The sequence below is a fragment of the Aplosporella prunicola genome (genome assembly GCF_010093885.1).
Source record: "Aplosporella prunicola CBS 121167 unplaced genomic scaffold K452scaffold_30, whole genome shotgun sequence".
In the NCBI taxonomy this organism is placed as follows: domain Eukaryota; kingdom Fungi; phylum Ascomycota; class Dothideomycetes; order Botryosphaeriales; family Aplosporellaceae; genus Aplosporella; species Aplosporella prunicola.
In genome coordinates, this window is record NW_022983558.1 from 46,484 (window position 1) to 72,138 (window position 25,655).

The 25,655-nt window shown below is 51.8% G+C and overlaps 8 protein-coding genes across 8 annotated transcripts; 4 read left to right on the forward strand and 4 right to left on the reverse strand.

Moving 5' to 3' along the window:
• Positions 1-4,777: 4,777 nt before the first annotated feature.
• On the reverse strand, positions 4,778-5,383 carry K452DRAFT_329256 (uncharacterized protein; the record flags this gene model as incomplete). The annotated part of the gene is made up of 3 exons (XM_033545042.1): positions 4,778-4,904; positions 4,953-5,075; positions 5,142-5,383. The coding sequence occupies 3 exons, from the start codon at positions 5,381-5,383 to the stop codon at positions 4,778-4,780; spliced, it is 492 nt and encodes a 163-aa protein (XP_033393079.1).
• On the reverse strand, positions 5,299-6,342 carry K452DRAFT_110237 (uncharacterized protein). The gene is made up of 2 exons (XM_033535014.1): positions 6,273-6,342; positions 5,299-6,216 (listed from the first exon to the last, which is right to left on the reverse strand). Exons 1-2 carry the CDS (start codon positions 6,277-6,279, stop codon positions 5,606-5,608), a joined length of 618 nt encoding a protein of 205 aa, XP_033393080.1. The 5' UTR covers positions 6,280-6,342; the 3' UTR covers positions 5,299-5,605.
• Positions 6,343-7,008: 666 nt separating this feature from the next.
• On the forward strand, positions 7,009-8,355 carry K452DRAFT_110241 (uncharacterized protein). Its single transcript, XM_033535015.1, has 2 exons — positions 7,009-7,093; positions 7,191-8,355. Exon 2 carries the CDS (start codon positions 7,214-7,216, stop codon positions 8,246-8,248), a length of 1,035 nt encoding a protein of 344 aa, XP_033393081.1. The 5' UTR covers positions 7,009-7,093; positions 7,191-7,213; the 3' UTR covers positions 8,249-8,355.
• A 327-nt stretch (positions 8,356-8,682) lies between these two features.
• On the reverse strand, positions 8,683-9,523 carry K452DRAFT_312374 (uncharacterized protein; the record flags this gene model as incomplete). Its single annotated transcript, XM_033543552.1, has 5 exons — positions 8,683-9,024; positions 9,126-9,173; positions 9,231-9,237; positions 9,298-9,317; positions 9,338-9,523. The coding sequence occupies 5 exons, from the start codon at positions 9,521-9,523 to the stop codon at positions 8,683-8,685; spliced, it is 603 nt and encodes a 200-aa protein (XP_033393082.1).
• Positions 9,524-12,631: 3,108 nt separating this feature from the next.
• Positions 12,632-14,108, forward strand: K452DRAFT_257694 (uncharacterized protein). The gene is made up of 2 exons (XM_033538443.1): positions 12,632-12,946; positions 13,013-14,108. The coding sequence occupies exons 1-2, from the start codon at positions 12,901-12,903 to the stop codon at positions 13,729-13,731; spliced, it is 765 nt and encodes a 254-aa protein (XP_033393083.1). The 5' UTR covers positions 12,632-12,900; the 3' UTR covers positions 13,732-14,108.
• Positions 14,109-15,207: 1,099 nt separating this feature from the next.
• K452DRAFT_291624 (uncharacterized protein) lies at positions 15,208-16,550 on the forward strand. The gene is made up of 2 exons (XM_033541213.1): positions 15,208-16,271; positions 16,335-16,550. Exon 1 carries the CDS (start codon positions 15,241-15,243, stop codon positions 16,267-16,269), a length of 1,029 nt encoding a protein of 342 aa, XP_033393084.1. The 5' UTR covers positions 15,208-15,240; the 3' UTR covers positions 16,270-16,271; positions 16,335-16,550.
• Positions 16,551-16,857: 307 nt separating this feature from the next.
• K452DRAFT_301959 (uncharacterized protein) lies at positions 16,858-18,907 on the forward strand (the record flags this gene model as incomplete). Its single annotated transcript, XM_033542517.1, has 2 exons — positions 16,858-16,968; positions 17,015-18,907. 2 exons carry the CDS (start codon positions 16,858-16,860, stop codon positions 18,905-18,907), a joined length of 2,004 nt encoding a protein of 667 aa, XP_033393085.1.
• K452DRAFT_341097 (uncharacterized protein) lies at positions 18,884-20,368 on the reverse strand (the record flags this gene model as incomplete). The annotated part of the gene is made up of 4 exons (XM_033545358.1): positions 18,884-19,655; positions 19,750-19,846; positions 19,906-20,003; positions 20,083-20,368. 4 exons carry the CDS (start codon positions 20,366-20,368, stop codon positions 19,018-19,020), a joined length of 1,119 nt encoding a protein of 372 aa, XP_033393086.1. The 3' UTR covers positions 18,884-19,017.
• Positions 20,369-25,655: the final 5,287 nt, after the last annotated feature.

Below are 25,655 nucleotides of genomic sequence, written 5' to 3' on the forward strand. Positions count from 1 at the left end.
TCCTAGTAGATTCCTTTAGCTATAGTAAGCTTTAGAGAGACGAGATTCGTTATAAATTCTGGCACGAATGCGACGTTATTGAGCGTAATAAGGCCTTCGCCTTTTTCTATCTTTATAGAAATGGATATAGTTCCCTATGCCCTGATTGGAGATACGTAGGTTCCTGAAATGAGTGATTCGCCTTTTATGGCCTTGCGGGATTATTGGAATCTATCTGCTATTATATAGTTGTAGACATGCGTGTTTGATCCTGAATCTAGGATCTATAAGTCCTGGAGAGAGTATTAAACGGTTGGAAATGAAGCGAAGTGAGAGGGAAATGAGGCGATGTTCTACTTCTTTAATAGGTCCTCTTATTCTGTTGATTGATCTGGCTCTTTTATTTGATTGAGTCGCCTTTTTCGTTCGATTGAAGCGTCTACACGCTCCTTATGCTTTAGATCTTTAAGCTTTTCTTGAATAGTAGCCTGAATTAACTAATTTGGTTTGAAAGTTCTTAGACGGATCGTTATATTATAGTAGTAGTAGTTACTCTAAAAGTAATGCTTTCCGCAGTCGTAGAGTAGTTTCTGCTTAAGCTATTTTCCTTAGAAGTTTACCTAGAAGGCTAAATAAGAACTAGTAGTTAACTTTTAAGATTTATTTATTCTGTAGAACTAGCGAAACTTCTCGATAAGATCGTATAGATCTGTTATCGAAGCGGGATTATTAATTAATTTAACTTGTATTAAGGTTGTAAACTAAGGTTCGATGGGCTTAAGAGCGTTTAGAAAGTCTCTAGTAGGCCTGCTACCTGATACTTTAGTAAGTTGGTGCTTCTTTACTTCGGTGTAGAGCTTCTCCTATTGCTGTAGCTATGTGTTGATTGATTAAGCCTTCGGGGTTTTGTAAAGATTACGGTATTGCTACTCTAGCTCTATAAGCCGTGCTTAATCTATAGGCGCTAGGCGTTTTTATAGAGCTCTAAGGATGTCCTATGGATAGGTCTTAACTAATATAATAAAAGAGAGATTGTTGACTGAGATCGATTCTTAGATGTAGGTTGTAAGATCTACGAGAGCCTTCTTACGTTTGTCGAATACCGCTGTTTGGTGGCGAAAGATAGTAAATTCGGTTTAAAATTATACCTGGCTATTTGCCTCTCCTGAAGCAGGTAAAGATGGCAGCGTAGGTTCTTAAAGTTAATCTGGTTTGGTAGACTTAGATAGATTAACTGCTTCCTAAATACGTAGTGCTGTCGCACGTGAACGGATAAGGTATAGCTAGTTATCCTAGTCTGAGGGCTTGTTGAGAAGAACTAATTTCTTTATAGACTTAGCTATGTTCGAAACAGTGTAGACAGCCTTCCGCCGTCTAAAACAAATATTATACTAGCTTATTAAGCGAGTAAACCGATAAGATTTAATTAAAAATTAATCTTAAAGAGAATAGGCGTAAAAGGATACGATTCCGGGCTTATAACTATGAAGCTGGGCGCGAGGAATTAGACGCCGCTTATCCCCCTAGATTACTACTACCTATAGAGGTATATATGCTGCTATCTAAAAGAATACGTTTCTTATTGAGATCCTTAATTCCTTGCAGTAGAAGAACGTGTGGTGTAAGGGAGTCAGTTTATTATATAATAACTAACCGTAGGGTTGAAGCTGTGCGTTATTAGAGTAATACTAGCTGATAGTTTTATTCCCGGTTGTCTATTAGTACCAGCTTTTTGATTAACTTCTCTAAATATTTGCTCACTTTTTATTATGATAAAGAAAGCGTCTGGTTTTTATGCTAGGATTATTTAATCGTTTAATGCTATAAGTTTGAGTTTCGGTCTAAATAATGAGCTTATAAATATTATCGGGCAGCATAGCTACGTGAGAGAGAAGTATGTTAATGTATATATCTGCGCTACAACCGCGTCTGACAACCACGTCCCTAAAAGTAACAAAGGCCTTATTCCTGATATACGGGGCCCGGCTCTAGATGAATTGAACCGAGCTAATAACTTTTAAGAAGCTGTTCCGTATTTAGTTAAGCAGGTTTATCGCGCTATAAGGGTTTGGCTTTAGGATAGTGAAACCTTAAAGATAAGAGTAAGGCTGCGCCACCTCAACTCTTATTTCTGTAGCTTAGCAATTCCTTACATCTACACTCACTGCTACGGACGCAAGTCGCTTGCAAAACCACAATAGGTGTAGTGCTATTTTAATTTGCTTCTAGTATTCTTAAGGATCTATGACATAAAGGGAAGAGAAGAAGAAAACTAACACAAACGAGACAATAACTAGATAAATTAAATTACTTAGATGTTTCCCCGAAAAGTGTATCGCAATTAATAAGTACTTAAGTTTTCAGTGAGTCAGCGTTACTAGCTTTTCTCGTCATAAACAAATCTGGTCGTCTCTAAAACGAGGGTTAGAACGCCATTTGTCCGGTCTATTATAAAAAATATTATTAGCCTTAGATCTCCTAGTTCACAACTGTGTGGCAGTGGTTTATCAAAGTAAACTCGGACTCGGAAATTTTGCATAAGCATCACGCGCATTTTGATTAGTTCACACCCGCGCCACCGGGGAAAGCACAAGCATAGACCACCGAGAAAACGCCACCGCTTTGTAGTAAGATCTTTGTTGTCCCAAGGCCCACTTAGGCTGCCAATAATCATTTTCAATTAAGAGCCGCTGAAACCTTCGTGTAGGTTACCGGCACTTTGACACCTCATATGGACCAACCATATCATTAGTTCACAGTTTAAAAACTGTAGCTCTTCGGCTTTTTTATATCTAGCTATTAGACCTCGCGTAACGTGTTTCATAACAAATAGCTAGGGAACCAACGCTAGGCACAGCGGGATCAAGGTGTCCATAATCCAACTCACAACCAGAAGTCTGGCTGAAGCGCAGAGTAGGAATAATAAGAACATCAGTTTATTAGCTCTGTTACCTCTAAGTCTCAGGGAAGCAGTGCAACCTTGACCCTATTTCCTCTGCATCCCTATTTTCGTTCAAGCTGCGAAATACACCTAGAGTACAGTCCTACTGATTCCCTTGTCCCAGCGCTGGCCCACATCATCCTTTAATCGTTGAGCCATATAGATTCTAGGGCGAGAGTGACGAGCTCTCTTATGGACCAATCACTGCGCCACCTTGCAAAGGGTTTCTACTTGCTTCCTCTACGAACAGTGCAGGGTATCCGCCTTAAAAGCTTTCTTGTCCATCCTCTCTCTCTGGCGGTGGCGGTGCGTGCAAATTATTGATGGTGAAACACGCTCAGCCACAGAAGAGCGGATAAGCTTAGGGGCCCGGCTATGCTCAGTAGTTCCCTTTTGGCCTTTCAAGTCCGATTAAGTCCGTACGATTTCGCTAAAGTAGCAGCTGCTTCTACTCCGGAGTGACGCCCGGATCCACCACTCGACCCTAAGCTTTAAGTGTCTGTGCTCCATGCTCTTCTGCTATTGGTTCACACCCGACGACAGGCGAACGCAAGTACCGTATAGCTTGTAAACCCCTGTGATATAACGGCATACTTGGTAGTCAAGCAAACATTGGAGGCAGTGCGAAGGGTTTTGTGGGTACGGCTATCATTCCACTGGCTACTGGCTATCTATGTAAAGCGCAGCCCTACTAGGGACATGCATTTCTCGGTTTTTAAGACTCATCGCCTTGTCTCAACAGCTTCTTGTCTCACATCTACTTCACTCATCGACAAAGTCCACAACTACCATAAGGCATTTCCAACCGGAAAACTTTTGAGGTATGCTACACTGAGAAACTGTGGAGATCAAAAAGACGATCGAGTCTGATACTTACTTTTAGTGACCAAATCCAGGAAAATACATTCAAAATATTAAATACCAACTGATTTTGTTGAAAATCCGCAGTGAAAATGGTAAGCTTGCGTCTCCTTTACAGATAACTACACATGCTCTTCCTCTTTTCCAGCTGGCTAACCAAGCTGCGAACCGAATAGGGCAACTTCTCTTTATACCTTTTGGCAATCTTCTGTCCTCCATTATCAGTAGTCATGAGATGTGGTTGTGGCGGAACATTTTGGCTCAACTTACTGTGAAGCTGGGCGCGAGGAATTGGACGCCGCTTGTCCTAAATTACTACTACCTATGGAGGTATATATGCTGCTATCTAAAAGAACACGTTTTCTCTTTGAGATCATTGCTTCCTTGCAGTAGATAAATGAGTAGTGCAGGGGGTAAGGCTGTTGTGTAACAACTAAATAATGAGGCTGAGAAACATGTGTTATCGGAGTGATCCTGGCTGACACTTACTTTTGACTTGTTGCGCTCTCCTGCCTGGTTGCATCCGTAAGTTCTTATACTTTTTCACTGTACAGTTTACTCATGTTCTTTGAAGATGTTCTGACACGTGTATTAGATGCCTTCTACGTTATACACAAGAGTAAAAAGGTCGTTGCTGCGCCTCCAGTTTAGACGAGTTCGATGTTGTTTTTGTCCGAAGAAGTTTATCCGAAAAAGTCGGGTCACAGTATCAAGGCCTATAAGTGAAGGGCCTGTGATTTAGGAGATAAAGTGTATTAATACTGGAGGGTGTAGCAATTATAGTTGAGTCGAGACATTGCTTGATAATAGCGTTCAATATCTTTTTCAGTGATCTTCTCATTTTAAAGCACGTGGCTGATAAATCGCAGATTCCTAGCGTCATTGGCAATTGGATTGTTAAAGCGGTATACATTATATGGGTAAACTCTGGTTGTAAAATGTATCGACAGGTAAGATCATAGCCAAATAGCCGGAACGAAATTCAATCCCCCAATCCTACGAGCACACCGGCGAGGCCGTAGGCTTCGACACCGCATTTGACGGGTTCGTCTGCCCACAAGACGCGGCACCAAACAAGGTATCATCAACAGCCGCATTGAACGCATCGCCACAGTTCGGATCGCTGCATACTGTGTCAGTGACCCCCTATGACTGGGTGGGGAGCTCATACCTTGCTCCACCGCTGGCATTTTCAAAATACGAGCAAATGTCGTGTGAGAAGCAGTCTTGCGTGTATGCATTGCCAAGAGCGGCGCCCGAGCATCCAGCGCCACAACGGCCGTTGCAGCTGTAGCTGTAGTTGCGCGAAGGATTATTAGCTTGAGGGTTTGGGGTTTACGGAGTCGTTTCAAGAGCTTACTCTCCAGAGCCGGCGGAATTGCTGCCGAAGTTGCTTCCGACAGTGCCAGTGAAGTTGCACGTCTTTCCGTCGCTGTTGGTCCAAGTTGCGGTCGCCGTGGCGCCGACCTTAAGGCATGATATAGCGGCTTCGGCGCATACGACGAGGCTCAGCAAAGCTGGAATAAATGTTGCTTTCATTTTCGAACGAAAGATTGTGCACAGCAAATAGAAGAGGCAAAGGAGTTGAATAAATTGTTGCATCCGACAAAGGAAAAACGATGTGAATCTTCAAATAGTTTACCCCTCAAACCGGAGCTAAGAAAACCTCATTTCCAGTGCACGGTTGCCAGATCTCTGAGCACGTCATGCTTCATACCTATTTCAGCAAGGACACGCGAGATCGACGTGGGGGCGAGATCCTTCACTGGGCAAGATGTGCCGTCTCCGGGTTTCTGTGAAGTGTATGGCTGCGGAGTACAAAAGCTAATAACTCCCCTGTCCTATCTTCCACACCAAGTCACGGTAGGATTGGTGATGATATTTTTTCCCGCAACGACTACAAGCCCTCTCGGAGAAATCGATCAGCGATCTTCCCTGAAAACTTGTGCAATAACGGCACACGAAACCTATTCCACCCCCGGCCAAAGGCATGCCTCCGTACTCAAACTCCTCGCCGCTCTTGTAAATGCAGAGTCGAACACCGCAATCAATGCAGAAGCGCGTATGCTTCACGCTGCACTGCGGATGCGATCTCTTCCCTCTCTTCCCTTTCATCATGGCATTGGAAAAGTGCAAGGCTGGTCTTATCCGCAAGCACTTGCAGCAAGCATAGAAATCCAGTTTCGAGAAAGGTTGCTGGAGGTTCTGCGGGCGAGAGGCGGCATCGTCATAGCAAGGCCACATTTCGATTTCCAGAAGATCTTCCATCGTGTATTCTCTCGGGCCAGTGGTTTTGCGGGATCTGATCTTGCTGATCCTCGATACGGTGGCGTGAAGAGACCGACATGTCATTTGTAACGCAATTCTCCCCGGATAATTTAGGTGGTTGCATATCTCGTCGATTAGCTCGACGGGTAGATCTAACAATTGCGTTTCTGCACATGTGCATTAGTAAACTGGGCATGATAACGAGACTTCCACTAGCACAAACCAGGCATGACTAACTCATCACTTATTTGTGTCGCTGGTGTGTCCGGATCGCAGTGCAAAGAGATGTGCAGTGAATGCAAGTCATCAAACGTACCTGTGACAGGAGGTCCTGAGATAAATCATTGCACCTGTTGCCGAGGAAATAGATCCCGCGACAATTGTGCCAATCAGAGGCCTGCCCGCTTCTGTGAAACGTCGTTTGAGTGGATTATGCAAGGGCTCCGCTGCTCCGCATGCGCCGGAACATTGCCGTCAACCGTCACGTGCATCTCTCTACCATCGTGCGACTGTTGAATTCAACCAATAAAACCTTCATCGTTCGCGATGTTTGGAGGGCCTTGCATCGCTTCTTCCGCACTGCAGCTGGGCATGCAGCACGGAATTGTTTCACGTGCACTTTGCTCTAACAAACAACGAACCTGCTGTTCCTCGATGCGTATGTTTTTTTCCACAGGAACCATCGGCTTCCTACTGGTTTGTGTACAAATTTACCCTGTCAGTGGAGGTGTGGCACTGTGTAATGTGGGCGCGTTTACCTGCATCACATCAAACTTGGCCATCGTTACAGGCACACGTGCTTGTGTCCGTCCGTCAACACTTTTATGTCCACTGCCCTGTCTCTTCGTGAAGGAATAGAAACAGTAACAATAAACTATCGTTCGCACCACCCACAGGAACAACAACAACAACAGCTTCCAACTGGTCAACATCCATTTGCCTACAACTCGCTAGCTCCATTACACAGCATCCGCGTTACAGGATGCACATGACACAAGAGCACAGCAGACGACAATCATGTCAAACGGTTTGGCAGTGACTTTGGTGCGTGCTGGACGATTTAAAATGGCAACTTCACCCCAATATCACGTCTTTTTGGCGCAGAGAACTCACTGAACTTAGACAGGTCCTTCACAACTAGATACATAGCTACGCTTTGTCGTCATGGACCAGCAAATTAATACAGAGGCATCTACAACCCCTTCAACAACCAACAATAGCAATCTGTACACGATCCAACCCATCGCCGGAAAAGGCCAAGGCGTCATCTCTCGCACCAACATCCCCAAAGGCACGCGCATCCTCGCGGAAGCTGCAACATTCAAGCTCCCACGCTTCGCAACCAACACGTCGCTCATCGAAACCAGCATCGCGCAAAGCCTGCGCCGCCTCACCAAAGACGAACAGCGCGCCTTCTTCGCGCTACACAACGCGTACACGCGTGCGCACAAGCCCATCATCGGCATCACGAAGACGAACGCCCTGCCCCTCGGGCCCAACGCACAGGAAAGCGGGCTCTTCCTGACCGCCGCACGGCTCAACCACGCGTGCGCCCCAAACGCGCAAAACACATGGAACGCCACGCTGGACAAGCTGACGGTGCACGTGGTCAAAGACGTCGCGGAAGGCGACGAAATCACCATCTCCTACCTCGATGGGGCAGGCCCCCGCTCGGCGCGCCAGCAAAAACTACACGAAGCCTTCGGCTTCGCGTGCGCCTGCGCGACGTGCTCGCTGTCACTGCCAGAGCGCCAGGACAGCGACGAACGGCAGGACGAGATCGCGGAGCTGGACGAGCTCGTCGCCGACGACGCGCGGCCAGGAGCGACGCTGTTTAGGGGTCTAGAGCACGTCCATACGATTCTGCTCTTGTTGCAAGCGGAGGGCATTGCGGACGCGCGCGTGCCGAGGGCTTATGAAGATGCGTTCCAGATTGCGGTTGCGCACGGGGATGTGGGGCGCGCGCGGGTGTTTGCGGAACGGGCGTATGCGGGGAGGGTGGTTTGTGAGGGAGAGGATAGTGCGGAGGTGGTGAGGTTGAGGGGGCTGGTGGAAAGGCCGTCACGCCATCCGTTGTTTGGCACGGCGGTGCGGTGGAGGCTACCGCTTCAGTATGTCCCGCTGGGGATGGGGGAGGCGAAGTTGGAGATGTGGCTTTGGATGCTCAAGGATACTCGCAGAGTGAGGAGTGAGGGGTAGATGGTGCTTTGTGGAGTTGGTTTGACACTATTTTCATTGTTGTCGAGAGGGAGCACTTGTAACAGTTTACTCAGAATCTAGAAGACAATGACATTGTTTCTTCTAAATCGAAGTTGAGGTTATCCCCGAATATCATGCCTCATCCCTTATCCTTTATCTACTAAATGACGAAGTAGAACTGCGGCGCTCTAAGAAGTATGTCAGTACAGGCAAACGCAGCAAAAAAGTGTACGTACCCATAGCCTACTACGATCCAAATAATAAAAACTTTCCGCTCAATTGTACCCCCTTCTGGATTCACAAACACAGGATGAGAGTCCGAAAGCCATGGTTGATAGCTTTGAAAAAGTAACTCTGTGTACACCGTAGGTTTCCGGTGATCGAAAGACTTGAAGGCAATAAGAAGTGATTTGTATTATAATATTCGAGCCAGTTTAGAGAGAGTTGAGCACGGGAACTGTCGAGCCTTTATAGCCTTCCGGCGACAGATGCAGAGAATACGAGCGCTGGTGTCGCACATTCGGATTGGCCAGCCATGCGCTTGGCAGCTGACATGGAGGGACGCCAGCTTGGCTGGTGGACAAAACCCTAGCAGCCCGGGTGCAGTAGTCTTTACAGCCTGATGGCTTTACGGCCTGGTGGCTGAGGCTGGCAACGTAGCTGATTGCGAATGGTTTATGAACCGCCGGATGCGTCGTGGATGTTGTTGATTGCCTACGAGGTTTCAGCCTGGTAGCGTTGACATTAGCGATTAGTACGTCTTTATGCCCTAAAGCCTGAAAAAGGTGACCGGTCAGCCTTTTCTATGTGAAAATGACTTGCTCTCTGGAAGTCAGGCGATGGGATGGGGCACTCGGAAAGCCATAGAGCATTCTACCTTTCCCGGCCATGTTTCCAAAGGAAACCCAGTGTCCAACCTCGCCACCTAATCAACCATCAGCTGCTAAGCTTATAATACTTTTTTACCAGAATAAAAACGCACGTTGAGCCTAAAAGAAGTTAGTGTTTGCAAAGCTGCGCGCAACAGCAGTACGGTGAAGCGCACATACCATCCATGCAATGCGCCATCCTACGGCGAAGCGCACATACCTCTCCCGCAAGATGTCGTTTTAGGGCAAGGCATACATGCTGTCTCCGCGCTTCGATACGGCAGGTGAGGCAGACAACATGCGCCGAACCTCCGAGCTCGCCGCAACAGTGAAAGGTTTGGATACCTTGCTGGGACGATAGAGCGTAGTTGGTTGTGATGATGATGGATATCACCGTGGGCTGCATGCTGCGGCAAACCATCTGTATAAGGTGGTGTTTAAGGCCGAAGAAATCAAAGAATCCATAGGAGAGCCGCCTCGGTATGTCCATGACACTGAATGCTGCAGGAGAGAATTGGAACGATTGGCTCTTGTTGATGTGACAAGTAGTGAGCCCCTACGGCTGGTTGTCGTCCACTCGATGCATGCACAAATTTTGGGCACCGTGCGACGATACTGGTTATGAGCGTTGCATCTCTTGACGCTGACAGAGCTTCAGGGTGGAAACTCTCGTAATCGTACATCCTGTGTCATGCGCACATGCATAAGGGTCGAGGACAGGTAGTCAAAGCACGTCTTCCATTCCTGCCGATCGATCACAAGGTGTCTGCAGGCGTTCTACCTTCACAGGCGGTTGCGCGAGAAGCTGAAGGCGGAGAATCTGAACTGGTTCCCCCTATTTTATACTAGAGATTAATAAAAGGGTTTGTATTAATCTTATAGTACTTACAGCTTGTCTTATAGTAAGTCTGCGGCTAGCGTAGCACTTGAGCCCCCGGTACCTCTTAATACGAACGTCGCGGAGAGGGAGCGAGCGCCAACAGGTGGTAAGAGGAGCTAGAATGAAGCGTTTAAGGGCAGAGAACGTTGGCCGAGGTTGTTGTGTGTTCGATAATACTTCATGAGCATGCGTTGCACGCGTCAAGGCAGCATTCTACCGTCCCTACCGGTAATGAGGCAGCGCTTTACCTAATCCGGCAGGCGGAAGGCAAAGGGTAGTGCCCAGGGCGCAGCAGCTCTTACCCTTTTACCGACCGGTCCGTTTCCCCCACAACGCCCTTCTCCCACAAACCTTTTCCCCGTCACTCTTCCATTCGTCGCGAACTCGACACTCTGCTCGCCCCCTGCTTGTCACTCCATTGTCATCCCGCTTTGTACCTCAGCTTGAACCATGACGAAGCAGAAGAGGAACAGGCGCGCGAAGAGCTCCGGCATCCGGCGCCACGAGGATCAGGCCCAGTCGCTACCGCTGCGCATTGGATGGTCGACCAGACGCGACACCAGCCCTGCTGCACCGTTGCCGCAGCCGGAGTTCACAACCCAGACTCTCGCTCTTAGATTCAGACCGAGTGAGCCTTTCGCTACTACTGCTCAAGGAGATTTCGCTTTTGCCCCTAACGTCACCCAGCAGTTGACGACCGGCCCTCTCGCTCACCAACCCAAGCAGAGTGATCTTCTTGTTGCTCCGGCCGAAGAACACGACTCGCAGTCTCCTTATATCACTCCGGAGCGTGAGACCGAACGGAACACTGAGGAGCAGATGGTTGTGGGCTTGAGCTCCGAGGACATTGAACATCTCAAGGGACTGCGAGCTCTTGCGATTCCCTTCAACAGACTCAAGCAGAACGGGTACATCCTGGATGAGCTGACTACCGTTGAGCTCGAGCTCAAGCAGCGCTGTACGGGCTGTGGCAAGCGTAAGTATCGTCTATCCCAGCATTGGTCTGCACTGACAATGCGACGACTTCCCCTACAGTGTATACATACTGCAGCACCCGCTCTCTGGAGAAGTCAAGGGCACGATTTCGTTCCCTGCGTCGAAATCTTCTAAGTCAGTCGACCGTTGCAAGTTTCACCCAGGCAAAGTCAAAGAAACGATAGCTATTGGCGACGGGATCCCGCCCAGAAAGTTCTGGACGTGTTGCCATGGGCCAGCTAACGCGGCGCCTTGCACCGGCGCCGAACAGCACATTGCAGAGTGGTTCCCGCGCAACCAGCTGGACATGCAGTGGCAACACTGGGCGACGCCTTCTCCGCTCTTCTCGAGCATGGTACGCGCGGCCGTCGTACTCGACTGCAAGACAGGTGTGAGCATGGCAGGCGAGCCCGAGCTCGTCTGCCTTACTCTAATCGACCACTTCACCTCGACTGTTCTCATCGACAAGTTCGTGTTCCCCACCGTGCCGATGCTGCACCTGGACACGAAGCATTCTGGTGTGACGCGGAAGGACTTGGACACGGCAAGGGACCAGCAGATGTGTTTCTTTGGACGGGACGGCGCGCGCGAAACCGTGTGGAAGTTCGTAGGGCTCACGACTGTCATCGTCGGCCATGCCGTGCAGAAAGACCTGAAGGCGTTGCGCATGATGCACCACAACGTAGTGGACACAGCCTTGTTGGATGTTCTTTCGCTGGACGCGAAGCCCGACAAGAGGGCCAGAGACTCTCGAGAACATGGACCGCATCAGCGTGCTCGTGGCTCGCCAGATCGCTGCCCAGCGCTTCCCGAACCTCGCGGCAGTTGCTCTCATGTTCACTACTGCCGCTCTGTCTTCGACGACTTCTTCGCTTTCGCCTCTGGTCTATACTGACTCCCCGGCTACCGGTTATGTGCTTGAGAGGCCCAGGACCGAAGACCCGACGGCTCTAAGGGCGCTCGCTAGGGCGTTCCTGGGACGCGATATGCAAGATAGAAACGCTAACAACCCTGAAAGTCCCGATGATACCATGGTCCCGCGCGACTTGGCCCGTTGGGCTGTGATGGAGACTCTGGCCAGCGAGTGAGTAGGCGGCACGAGGTCGGTGTTGGTGGCGACTTGAGGCTTGGAAATGGGCTTTGGACACGGTTGGCGGTTGGCAGGCGGATAAGCGGCTTGAGCTCGGCCTGTCTTCAGATGTGGGGTTGCTTTTACGAATGCTTTGGTTGCTTTGGATGATGTTGCGCCAGCGCGTGGTCTTGTGGTTTGTAGATGGTTGAAGAAAGATGAGCTCTTGGCTCAGTATGTCTACTTCCAAGTTCCATAGAACACGAATACCTAACCCAAGACGATCTAAAGTTTCAAAGCTCAAATTTCACGTGCAAGGTGTCACTGATTCCCGCCAGATCAGCCAGATCCCTGATCCGCGCTTACGCCCACTCCCGTCCCGTCCCGTCTCAGTCTTCAAACTCTATCTCGACGACACACTCACTTCCCCTCCTCCGCAGCTATCCGGCACAGCTGACCAAGCGTCCTAGCTCTACATGTTTCTTCTGCAAACCATGAGCACGTATATACTGCATAGTCTGACGACAACCAGGCACAAGCGCTGACCAACCCGGGCCCGCCCATCACATGCCGTACAGCTGACCAAACAATCCAGCTCTACATGTTTCTTCTCAAAGCTATGAGCACGCACATACTGCACAGTCTGACGACCACCGAGGCCAGGCAGAAGCGCTGACCAACCCCCCTTGTGCCACTGGCAAGTCCGCCTGTCGAGGACAAACTCCGCTTATCTGCGCTATTTCCGTCATGACGCTGCTCATCAATATTGACCTGACGGACGGCATGCGATACTATAAGTCGGTCACGACATCCACTTGACCAGACTCAATTCGCATCCACAGCATCAGCACCGCCAGCAATGGCAGCATCGACAGACTCCAAGACCATCGTCCTCATCACCGGCGGTATGTCACTCCTCCCACCGCCCCCAACTGACCCCATATCTACCTATGGACTAACACCTCCCCCAGCCAACTCCGGCATCGGGTACGAGCTAGCCTCCCAGCTCCTCGCAAAAGGCACCTACCACATCCTCCTCTGCGCGCGCAGTCCCTCCAAAGGCGCCGCCGCCGTCGCAGCCCTGCGTGCCCAGCACCCAACCCACAGCAGCAACATCACCTCCCTCACGCTCGACGTGACCTCGGACGTGACCATCACCGCCGCCGCCGACAAAATCGCGCAAGACTACGGCCGCCTCGACATCCTCGTCAACAACGCCGGCATCACGGCCGCGACGCCCCCGCTGCGCGCTCAGATGCGCTTAGCCTTCGACACGAACGCGACCGGGCCAGCCGTAGTCGGCGAGGCGTTCGCGCCGCTCCTCCGCGCTGCCGCAGCGCGCGGCACCACGCCCCGGATCGTCAACGTCAGCTCTGGCGCGGGCAGCATCGCGAGCCGGCTGGACAAAACCGCCTTCATCCACGACGCGGACTTGCTGCAGTACCGGGCCAGTAAGGCGGCGCTGAACATGGTGACGGTGTGCCAGGCGTGGGCGTTTGCGGATGTGGGCGCCAAGGTCTTCGCGTTTTGCCCTGGCTTTACGGTCAGTGAGATTAGTCCGCAGAATACGGCGGAGGCGGGGGCGAGGGCTACGCAGGAGAGTGTACTGCCCTTGGTCGATGTGCTGGAGGGGAAGAGGGATAAGGAGGCGGGAATGTTCTTGCATGAGGGTGGGACGTATCCGTGGTAGGGTGGTGAAGGTGGTTTGGGGGCGGCTCTTCGTCTTTCTGTAACTAAGAAGGCTTCCTTTAGCACGTGGATGGAGCCGTGCATGAATCCTCACCTATCTACCTATGAGTGCGGGCGAGGGGCGGTCATGTGATGCAATTGGATGCGCGAGCGGGGTTTCGGAAGCTGCCTACCTAGGCACATACCTGATTTGCTTGCAGTCGCCTTATTTTTCTCTTCTTCTTCTTCTTCATCTCACACTTCGCTACTACAATGCCGTTGTCTCACGTCTGCGTCACTGCCCTGTCCGCCACGTCTGCTCGCGCAATTTCACTGCTTTGTACAACGTTACAGCCGCCGGGTACCTGGCCTTGCTGACGTTGTTGTCGGATTGCGGCTAGTGCTGACATTTACCACTCCCAGGCAAAAGTGAGCTTACTTTCCATCCAGCTAGGCAATTGGACCCCACGGTAATCCATGCTATTCTCTCTGACGCTCAAATACATGCCGTCGCTCGGACAATCTGCATCGCGTTTTTCGTCCCTGCATCATCTCCCCGCTGCTTTAGTTGTTCAAACCATCTCTACAGCACATCGCGCTTTATTCTCCGATGGATCCAATCGCAAACGAAAATATTCCGCCATCGACACATCTACTCGAAGAAAGGAACGGCTCAAAACCTACCTTTTCAGTGCAGTCAAACAAGAGCGACAGCACGGGTCCGCTTTCTGGACACAATGTGCCATCAGCCACAAAACAATGGACCTGGTTCGCGTACAACAGCATCATAGCCACCACAGCCGCTCTTCCGCTCATTGGCTTGATTGTTTGGCTGGCATTACGTGGGGCACAAGTTGATTTCAGAAGCTTTGGAGGAGAAAAGATTGGAGGTCGCCTCACTCAAGCACAAGCCAAAGCATTGGATGCAGTCTGCGGAGCAATATTCGCGCCTATGATCATGGCGGCCTTCAACTACTTCTGGTTTGGAAGCGCTCGCGTCTCAGTTGTCAACGAGCGGCACCCCCAGAATCACCGCGGAGTCCCACTGTCTGCTTTGGTTGCAGCCAGTACATCCACAGGCGGAACGTACGACATTTTCCATTTCTGGGCTTTGCTGCAAGGCAGGTCATGGAGGTTGGGCTTGCTCATCTCCCTCATTTTGCTGTCGGCATTGGGTAAATCATCCTTGTCCAACGTAATTGCTTACGAGGCTTATTCCAAGGACACTTTGTCGGATGAAATGTACATGCTGCGATACCTTCGGGACCTCGAAATCGAGTCTCCGCATATGGTGTCGACCACTGACATGGACGTGTTTGATTTAAATCAAAAGCAGCAATCCGATATGGCAAACCAACTCAGCGGGCTTCTCACCGGACTGGTCTTCGAAAACGCCACGTCCAAGCTTAATGACAGCGCCTACATTGGCATCAACTCCACACTCAAAGCGATTGACTCGCTTCCGACATCCGTAGTCGGCCTGCTAGACGTGCCGGGATATCGATTAACAGCCGAATGCGAGCCGGCACAAATGGAGAACTTTGGCGTTACGAAAATGGGTGGTTACATGGCGATAATCGGCGGTACTGACGCGGTAACAGGCGACCTTCTGCAAGCCTGGGTCCCTGGGCAGGGCGAAGAACTCAAGAGCGCATACAACGAGGTTTATGACATCACCGCATTCACATTGAACAGCAGCCATGTGTTTCTGGGGAGTTTGACGAGCTTTAATCATACAAACGACACCATTTCCTCGGCATTCGGCCCCATCCGTCCAACGGCCTTCAATATGACGCACCAAGGCTTTAGCGGGACGAAAGGAATCATGTCCGCCTGGGGCATCCGGTGTTCACTCAACCGCCAATCCGGCCATCTAAACATCACGCGCTCGCCCAACAGCCGCCCCTTTATCACCAGCACGGCCTTCAGCGACGAGAAACAACACGTCCCCTCCCTCCTCGCTTCGTGGCAAGTCAACCTAAACTACCATGCCCCGCTGTCCGCGATCGCGGGCCTAGGGCCACCACTCGCGCGCTCGGCGCTCAACGCGTCGAACAACGGATCTCCGGTGGATCGGCTCAGCTTCGAAACGTTCGCCCAGAACTACCTCTACGCGTCCGCGGAGGCACAGCGCATCATGCACGAAGTCGCAGCCTCGAACGCCTCGCGCAGCCGCCCGGAGTTCTTCTACGACGTCCCCGCCACCGTCGCTACGCTCTACTACCGCATCACGTACGTGCCGGTCGTCTTGTTGCTCGGCCTGCTGTCCCTGCTCCTCGCGGCGCTCGTGACTGCTGGGTTGATGCTCGGCGCGACGGGATCGCTGAGCGCGAAAACGTTCAGGCAGGTCGACGCTACGAGGCTGGTTGTTGACTGCGTGGCGGGGCTGGGTGCGGGGAAGAGCGACGCAGGCGACAGCGATGCGTTTGCGAGGCTTGCGCCCGCGCCGAACGAGGAGATCGCAAAGTGGGTGGAGGGGTATCGCGTCGCGTACGAGAAAGTGGACGAAGATGGGGATGTTGTGGTGAGGTTGCGGAGGGTGGGAGACGCGCTGAGATAAGTGTGAGTATGGCACGACGCGCGTATTTCCGTCCGGGGTATCCAGCTAACGGCATCGTGCATCAGGCACACCGTTAGCAACAAAGGATTGCGCCGCTACGCATCAGGTGTCACAATTAGCGGCAGATCGAAGGAAGCTTACATCGTCCAATCATTCCCAGCCACGGCGCTACGCCGCGCTGCTGCGGATCAGGCCGCAACGGCGCGAAAGGCGCTAGTGAATGCGCCTCCCGACTCAGCCTCAAACGGTCTAGACGGATGGCGCCGCCTCGCCAAAAATACACTGGCTGCGGGCTTAGCTGGCTTCGCTATAGGCGTTGGGGTTTAGCGTGGGGTATGTTGATCCTTTCGCGTAGTTCTGCTGGCGGGATGAGTTAGGCGTTCGTTTTTCTGCCTTTTGTGGCGTTGGATGGGATGAGGACAGTAGGATGGCCTTGGGGGTTTAAAGTCTGCTGGGCTCCTGGGTTGGAGGTGAAGTTTATTTGATTTTAGGACAAGACCGTACGCTTTGGTTTGTTTGGAAGAGCTGTAGTGTGTTTTGGGACTTTGTAATTTGTTTCTTTGTTTCGCATCGACAAAGCGTCTAAGAATGGAGGCACACGCAGCGGAAACGGACAGAGGCGTTCAAGAGGCCAAAGATCAGTCAACGTACCTGCTCAACGAGCGGGAATCCAGTCCTCCACCACTAATCACACATACAGTAAGCTTCTCCCATCTCTCCAAACCACCAGCACTAACCGTCGCAGTCAAACCCCACAAAACAGTCCTACAAATACACGCTGCACATAATCCTTGTCCTCCTCACGCTCGTCATCCCCATCGTAGCACTAGCAGCATGGCTGGCAACTTCGGGCATCCATGCCCGCTTCAAGACGTTCCATGGCGAGGAGATTGGCGGCCATCTTACCCAGGCGCAGGCGAAGGCACTCGATGTCGTCTCTGGTGCTGTGCTTGCGCCGCTGGTCATGGCGGGCTTGAATCTGGTGTGGTTTGCTGTTGCCAGGGTTGCAGTTGTTAAAGAGGAGGGAGAAGACACTCGCAAATACCCCCCTGCTAGCAATGCAGATTCCTTCCGTCGCGGCATCCCGCTGTCCTCTCTAGTGGCAGCCAGCCAATCAAGCAGCGGCACCTATGACCTGCTGCACCTGTGGACCCTCCTCCGCGGACGCACAATGCGGCTCGTCTCGCTCGTCCTGCTCTGCCTCTTCTCGGCGCTCGGCCGCTCCGCCCTCGCGAACCTGGTCGCGTACGAAGCATTCTTCGAGAACGTCGCCTCGCCGCACCCGTACCAGCTGCGCTACATGCGCGACGCGGTCATCGAGTCTAGCGTCGTCATCCCGACGAGCCTGCAAATGGATGTCTTCGGCTTCAACACGGAGCAGCAGGCCAGCGTCGCGAACCAGATGAGCGGGATGCTGACGGGGCTGAACTTCCAGAACGCGACCAAGATGCTCGAGAGCGATGGGTCGTATGTGGGCGTGAACACGACGGCCGCGGCGCTGGACGCGCTGCCAGCGTCTGTGGTCGGCCTAGTAAACGTGCCAGGCTTCCGGGTCAGCGTCGAGTGCGCGCCGGCGCAGCTGTCGAATCTCGCCGTCCTAGCCATGGGCGCGTACGACACGTCCATCAACGGCATCGCTGACACGACGCTCTTCCGGGCGCAGATTCCGGGCCCGTCATCTGTGCTCAAGGGCGCCTCGAACGATGTCTACTCCTTCGTGGCCTTCGACTTCAACACGACCAACGCCTTCCTCGGCTACCTCACCTCCTTCGACTACTCCAACTACACGATCGCAACGCCGTACGGCACGCTCAATCCCACAGTCGCAAACATGACGTCGTCGGGATTCACGGGCACCAAAGCGACCATGTCCGTCTGGGGTCTCCAATGCAGCCTGTACCAGCAAAGCGGGCAGCTGAACCTCACCCGCGCCCACAACTCCGACGTCACCATCGCCGCAGCAACCTTTGCCCCCGAAACCGAGAAGATGAAAATCCCCTCCGCCCTCGCTACCTGGCAGGCCAACCTCAACTACCACGCCCCCACCGCCGCAATCCCGGGCATCGGCCCCGCGCTCGCGCGCACCGCGTGCCCGGCCACCGCCTCCAGCGCCGACAGCACGCTGTGCAGCGCGGGGCAGAACAGCACGGACTTCGCGGCGCTGGCGCGCAATTTCTTGTATGCGTCTGCCGAAGCACGGACGATTGCGATCGAGGTTGCGGCGAGCAACGCCACGCGCGAAAAGCCCGAGTACGTGTATACCGTGCAGGCGGTCGTGACGCGGCAGTTCTACCGCATGACGTACGTGCCCGTCGTCCTGGCCGTGGGGCTCGCGAGCCTGGTGCTGGCGGCGCTGGTGGTGGGGGGGATGGCGTGGGTGGCGCGCGGGAGCGAGGCGGTGGGCGGGTGGCGCGTGAGGGATGTGGGGCGGGTGGTTGTGGATGCGGTGGCGGGGTTGGGAGGGGAGAGGGGAGGCGGGGCTGAGGTGGGCTGTGTGGCGGCGGGGTCGAATGAGGGTGTTGCGAGGTGGACGGAGGGCTGTAGGGTGGTTTATGAGAGGGCGGTCGATGGGGAAAGGGTTGCTAGGGTGCGGTTGAGGAGGGTGGGTGAGAAGGGGGGTGAGGGTGTTGTTTGTTGATTGTTTAGGAGGAAAGGGTAGAGATTACACTCCGTAATAGAGAAAAACAATGCGCAACGCGCTTTATATAAAGAGCAAAACAACTATCCAGGACTATTCCAAAACATGACTCAAGCCTTAAACCACTTCCCCTTGAAATCCTCCTTCAGATGCTCGACATTCGTCTCCATGCCGTCGCCAAAGTCGTCCCAGATCGGCCTGCCATCCCGCTTACCGAAGAGCTTGTCCCAAGCAACCTCATCCGCCTTGTTAATAACTTCCGAGGGATCGGCCTCGTCGCGCCTATGGAAGATCTTGTCCCAGACCTTATCTTCAGCCTTGCCAATCGCCGCAAACGAGTCCTTGACGTCGCGCTTGAACCAGTCGTGCAAGACATCGTCCTCTTTCTCGTTGACGAGGCCCATCGCGTCCGTGAAGTCGTTGCGCTTTGCCTTCTCTGCCTCCTCCTGCTCCCCAGTCACCTCCTGCTTGCCCACCCCCTCCTCCACCTCCTCCGTCTCCGGGCCCGGCTCTGCCGCCTCCAACACGTCCCGCTTCCCACCGCCCTTCTTCCACTTCCCGTTCGGCTTGAACCCCTCGGGCAGAATCTTGTCGGGCCAGTTATTGACAATGTCAAACACCTTTTGCATATCGGCCGGCACGGCAGACGTGTCGCCGCACGGGTTCATCCAGTCGTTGAATGCGTTGAAGGCTTTGTCTGTGTTGCCGTAGGCGTATTTGAGGGATTTGGCGACTTCGGTGATGGCGACTGTGGCAGCGGGGAGGGGGCGTTAGTGTTGGTTGTTTGTTTGTAGAAGGCGGGGCTGAAGGAGGTGTGGGACTGGGGGGAGGGGAAAACGCACTCTTGCCGCCGTCGACGGCTTCGCCCGCGCCGGGGATGAATAGCGAGCCGATGTCGAGGATCGCGGTGGCCGAGGTGGTGAGCAGCTCGCAGCCGATCTGAGGAACGTTAGTCTTTCGTTTTGTTTTGTTTGCAGTTGCGGACGGCTTGGTCTTACCTCCGCAACGGCCGGCAGGGCCTTGATGACGTTCTCGCCCGCCCATTCAATGAACGAGTTCTGGCACGTGCAGTTGCCCGTTCCAGCCAATCTGTCGACTACACGCCGCCAACAACCAGTCAGTCAATCAGCCACCATCACGACATTGCGCTGGGGCGGAGGCAAGGGGAAACGTACAGCCCGGCTGCTTCTCAAACTTAACATTAAAGCCAATGCAGCTAACCGCGCGGCTCGCCCCGCCCTTGCTGATCTCAGACGCGATCTTCGTGCCGCACGCATTGCGGCACTGCTGTTTCGCGTCTTCGGCGTCGCCCGCGCGCTCCGGCTTCCAGAGCAGGCACTTGAACTCGTCGTCCTGGTGCACTTGGTCGCGCAGGCTGCTGCCCGTGGGGTGTTGCGCGAGGGCGGTGGTGGCGAAGAGCGCGCTGCCGAGGAGGAGCAGTTGCGTAAGCGGTCCTCGCATTGTGCTGGTTTGGTGTTGCCGTGTGCTTGAGGGGTGCAGATGTGTTGTCGCTGTGGACAATGTATGTTGGTGCTGAGTTCCGTCTCTGTCTGCTTCTGCGAGTGCTTCTTTATGTGCGAGGAGGATTGGGCTTCTGGACCCTAATTTGGGGTCCAGTGCTATATGGAGACGTTGTGGGTGCAGCCATCTTTCGCGGATGTCGGATCAGAGCGATATCTCCCCGGATAGTAGGAATGCGGTTATGAGCTCAGGGTGAGTTGTTGGCGTTTCGCGCATAGAGGTAGTTAGTGCCTATGGGGGCCGGGGCAAAGACGAGCGGAAAGCTCGCCCGTGGGGCCGTTCCTGTCCTTGGCGAGGATCCTCCTGTGATCGCGGAGGAGCCAGCCACGCAGTGGAGAACACGCCTAAGAGCTTACGAGAGCGGTCCGGTCCGTTGCGTGTCCATGTAAGCACGCTTTTTGGTCCTCGGACGGCACCTTTTCAGTGTCTGCATTGTCTTGTTCAGTGACAGTGTGTCGTGGTAGGAAGGGAGAATGCAAGACAACGGAAGAGGCTGCGGCACGGCCTGCCGTGAAAGTGCCCTAAATCCTTCTTGTAAGGGGGGCTCGTGTTGTACAGTGCTGCAACGCTCCAATCACGGGCGTGGGGGCGGAGCCTCCGCGGAGCAACGCGGCCGGATTCGGCGATCGCGCTCCAGGTAGCTGCACGGCGGATCCTTTGGCCGGTGCCACGCAGCACCTCATACTCGCCAACTATGTTTGCACTTCCTACTTATGCGAAATAGGGTGAACTTGTTGGATTTACTACAGCTGTCTGGTTTAATAATTTGGAATGCGCTAATATGCCAGCAACAGTCCATAAGTGAAAAACGGTGCGAACCATGTCACTGCCTGCAAGCAATCCCTATGACCCAGCCAAACCTACGAAACCGCAGTATCATACATACATCGTCACAAATTTCTACCGTACGGGCTATTGGGACAATCTAATTATGCTATCTTGGACACCATTTGCGGCATGCTCGGAGGTTCGACGTAAACTGTCGCTGTCGCCGGCCGTAGCTGCCGAGATGGGAGTAGCGTGCGTTGATGGCTTGTGCGCGGAGCCGTAGAATGTTGCGTTGCGTGGATGGTGTGTTCGCGTACCCGTACTCTCACACCTGAAGGACAGTGACAGTTGGAGCCGCATTATGTGGAAGCTGTCACTTAGTCAAAAGTCCCTTATAGAACTATCCAGGCAGGGTGCCTGCAAAAGGCTTTCCAACTTCCTAGGGCATTCGTGGCCTCCCGGACATGACCACACACACACAAACACGCACAAACATGTCGAGCGACAAACGAACTCCACGCCCACACCAAACAGCAGCCCACCAAATCAGGCCCACCGTCAGCCCAGCCCAGCTTATCCTCTTCTCTCAAAAAGAAACTCTCAAAAAGAAACGAGAAAAAAAGCCGAGCCAGACCAACCAGTCAAGCCAAGTGCAGCCAAGGCGCCGAGTCAGAAATCCCTCGTGGTAGTTTCTCTGGGACCCCGTCCTCGGCCGCAGCGTACATGGGAATGGGCCGTGTGGGGACAGCGGCGTGCGTGCGTGCGTTGCGGTGGCGGTGGGAGGGGGATGGTCCGGTGGTGGAGGAGAAGGTGGGGGGAGGAGGAGACTTTATATGTGGTGGGTGGGGCGCACGGGCCCGGCGCTAGCGCGGTGCGCGTTTCTTTGTAAGCGGGTTGGGTGGTGAATGACGGTGCGGTTGATTAATTGATTCGTTTTACGTCCATATGCAGTTTAAAGTCTTTTAGGTAACACCTAGACTTCTAATACTACTCCGCGGTGCCGACAACGCTCGTTGCATAGACCCATACCTTGCCCCTTCTCTCCTTGCTTGTGATCTTAATCCTTCCGTTGACTTTGATCCCAAAATCTCCCTTGCTCTTGGTTCCGTTAAGGTACGGACAATGTCGGTATGGCCATTAGCAATTGCAAACTGTAGTGCTGTAGGGCTCTTTGTTTCTTCTTGTTCCCCTTCTTCTTTTGGTGCTACGTTGACTTCAGCCCCCGACAAAAGTAGGCTCTTAACCGCCTTTATATGCCCAGCCTCAGCCGCAGCTTGGAGTGCAGTCCTGCCACGTATGTTCCACCCTTTTTGATTCACGTCCCTCCCTATAGCGAAGAGCTCATCGACAGTATCCGGTTGACTCTTCCCCACTGCGACTTGAGGTGTGATTCTGGTAAATTTCTTGTCTGAAATTTGATTTATATCAGCACCTGCAGCAAGTAGTTTGTTGAGGATCTCGAGATTTCCATTCCGAGCTGCAAGCTGGAGAGCCGAGCCGAATTCTATTGTTCTTTCGGCGCCACCTCCTGTGGAAAGTATAACTTCTAGCACCTTGAGATGGTTGAACTCTGCTGCTGCCTCAAGTGCTGTTGGTTGTCCGTGTGAAAAAGCATTGGCGGAGGCAGATGCGTCAAGCAACACCTTAACAACCTCAAGATGACCATTGCGGCAAGCCAAGAAAAGGGGTGTGTGCCACAGGTTGTCAGTGATGTTGACTTCAGCCTTCGCGGCTATAAGCATTCTAACAATTGAGACATTCCCATTTCCGGCCGCGATATGGAGTAGTGTCGCACCCCCAACTTCTTTTTCGGTTGCTAGGTTGACGTCTGCTTCTGCAGAAAGCAACATCTCGACGATTTCTTCGTGGTCATCATTAACTGCACACTTCAGTGCTTGTGACAGTACTACTACCGAAAATTGCCAGAGCTCAAGCAACTTTCCGACTTTTTCTAGACATCCGCACTCAACATAATGCTTCATCAATGTAACAATTGCTTCTTCATTGGGGTGAAACTCCTTGTCTTCCAAGAGTTGCCAGAGGGCCTCATGTTCATGTGTTCGGATGATGTTAACAACTGAGACATTTCCTTTGTGAAAATCATCTCGTGGCCATGGTTTTTGGACGAATGCCTTTTCTGTGGAGAGTAAACGCTTCCACATGTTCCAGGTCTGAGTATCATCCTTACTGAGACATATGCAATGGAAAATCCAAAATTCGGATGCATAATTAAGCAGAGCAAACTGTTGCTCCCAAGCTGGCTGATCTTCGATTTGGGCTGACCAAGGAAATCCGTTGGCTGTTCGAATTTTCCGTGGCCAACGTATCTCTTTTATCCGCTCCACTGCTGCCATTGATTGTTTGAAGAGCGTGCTTGACGAGTTGCTTTTAATAGTTTGAATCGCAATGTTTTGAGGCTCGGCCATGTGCTGAATCTTCGGCGTCTTGATCAGCTGTGTTTCGAAATCGCTGAAGTTGAGGAACGTAACGCATATCTGGCCCAGTCTCTTATCTGCATCTTCCAATTTGAAATGGAAATTGGGCCATTTGAAGTTCTGAGACTCGCCTACAAGGAAACTCCGCACTGTGCTGTGGGCGAATTGAAGTGTACCGTCCTCCTCGTCGCATGTAACCAACCCAAAGCACCACCCAGGGAGTTGCGTGAGGTCGTTCACAAGTCGATCAGACATAGAGTGTGTCTGACCTGGCTCGATGGCAATGGCTTCACGGAGCTCCTCTAGGGATAATGGCCGTTTTGCGCACGTTATCCAGAGGAAAATGTTCTTCACCTTTGCTTCTTTACCGCTCTCAACGACACGCCCCAATAGTCGCTCATAGGTTTGATGGAGACCTTTAGGCAAGTCTCGAAGGACGGTGCGAATATCGTAATCCGAAGACTGGCGTATAATTTCTTGCAATTGGAAGTCAACCCAGAGGAGCCTTTTACTGTTATCAGCCAGAGTGGGTATGGTAAGAGGAGACATACTAACATGCCACCTGCACCTCCAATGAGTGTATCTCTAATCTCTTCAAGAATACTCTGGTCTCCGAGAACCAAATCATTTTTGTCGATTGCTTCATTGAGCCTGCCTTCCACTGTTGTCTTCAGGTCTGAATTCAATGATGGAGAGTTTGTAGTCACAGAATGGACTATGTCGCACGTTTGCTTAATCCGCCCATCCATGCCGTCGCGACTTGAAAGCAAAAGCTTCCACCGTCTGTTAGTCTGTGAAAGTATGTGCTTGAGACTTCCCAACAATGCCTTTTGTTCACTAACGGCACATTCATCGAGGGCATCTACAACGATGAAATGGACGTCGGTTTCAGTAGTGGCATCTTTTATGATGTTTAATAAATCTTCGTTATCCGGGTCTCCGTGTCGCAACAGCTGCTCCAAACGAGACTCAATGTCGCCTGTCAAATTTTTCGGCTCGAGGATTTGTCGGACCAGAGAATTGATGATATTATCCGCTTTCAGGGACTTATCATTGTCGAATTGGCAAAGGAAGTAAGCTATATTTCTATGTTTTTGAGCGATTTCGGAGATGGTATTGGCCCTAGAATTATTAGAGCCATTTAGAACGTGGTATTAGAAAAGTGATTTACTAACACAATAACAGTTTTACCAGATCCAACTATAGTATCAGTATTAGCAAATAAATGATGCAAGAGTGGACAGAGTGCTCACGTTTTCCGTAAAACCACAATAGGGAAGAAGGTGTCTCTGTTGTCCATTTATTGAATTCATTCGTTTTCGTTAGCCATTGTGCTGTTCCACCGATACATTGTTTGCGTGCACGTTTGAAAGGCCGAACGTAATCAAAGTCTGAGAGCGTATCCAAAAGTTTTTGCTTCCGTTCGACTACTCCATGATTCAGTCAATTGATCGCTACTTTAATGGTCAGGACTTACTTAATCTGTGTCTTTCCAGCGCTTGTTCCCAATCTCGTCTTTCTTTCCGAAAACGTATTCCATGTAGCCTATATGTGCTTGCTTCTCTACGTTCTTCGTCTTGAAGATTACGTTCTTGATGTGCAGCTTTTTGGGATGCAAGGCGAGTTTCGTCTTTTACCTCTTTGCTCCAGTAGCAAATGTCATGTTCGAAAGAGCCAAAATCGGTCTCAAATGAGCTTATCATAGTCTTGACGAGATGGCCCCAGCCTAGTATAGTGAGCCTAGTTTTATTCGAGATGCAAATCAACTATATGTCACTTACCGGATCTTTGGATCACTTGCACTGCCTTTGAGCAACAAAGTACCAAGGCTGCATAAAAGCTGCAGAGGCTATTCTGTAGTTTTTTCGATTGTGGGTAAAAGGTTTGGTATTCGGAGTAACGTGGACAGTGCCTGCCGACCCCCATGAACAGCCTCGAGAGATTCTCAAAGTAAGATGAATAATCTGAAGCAATCTTACCATGATGTCAGCAATGGTCTTAAGTTTTGAATGTAGGTACGCATA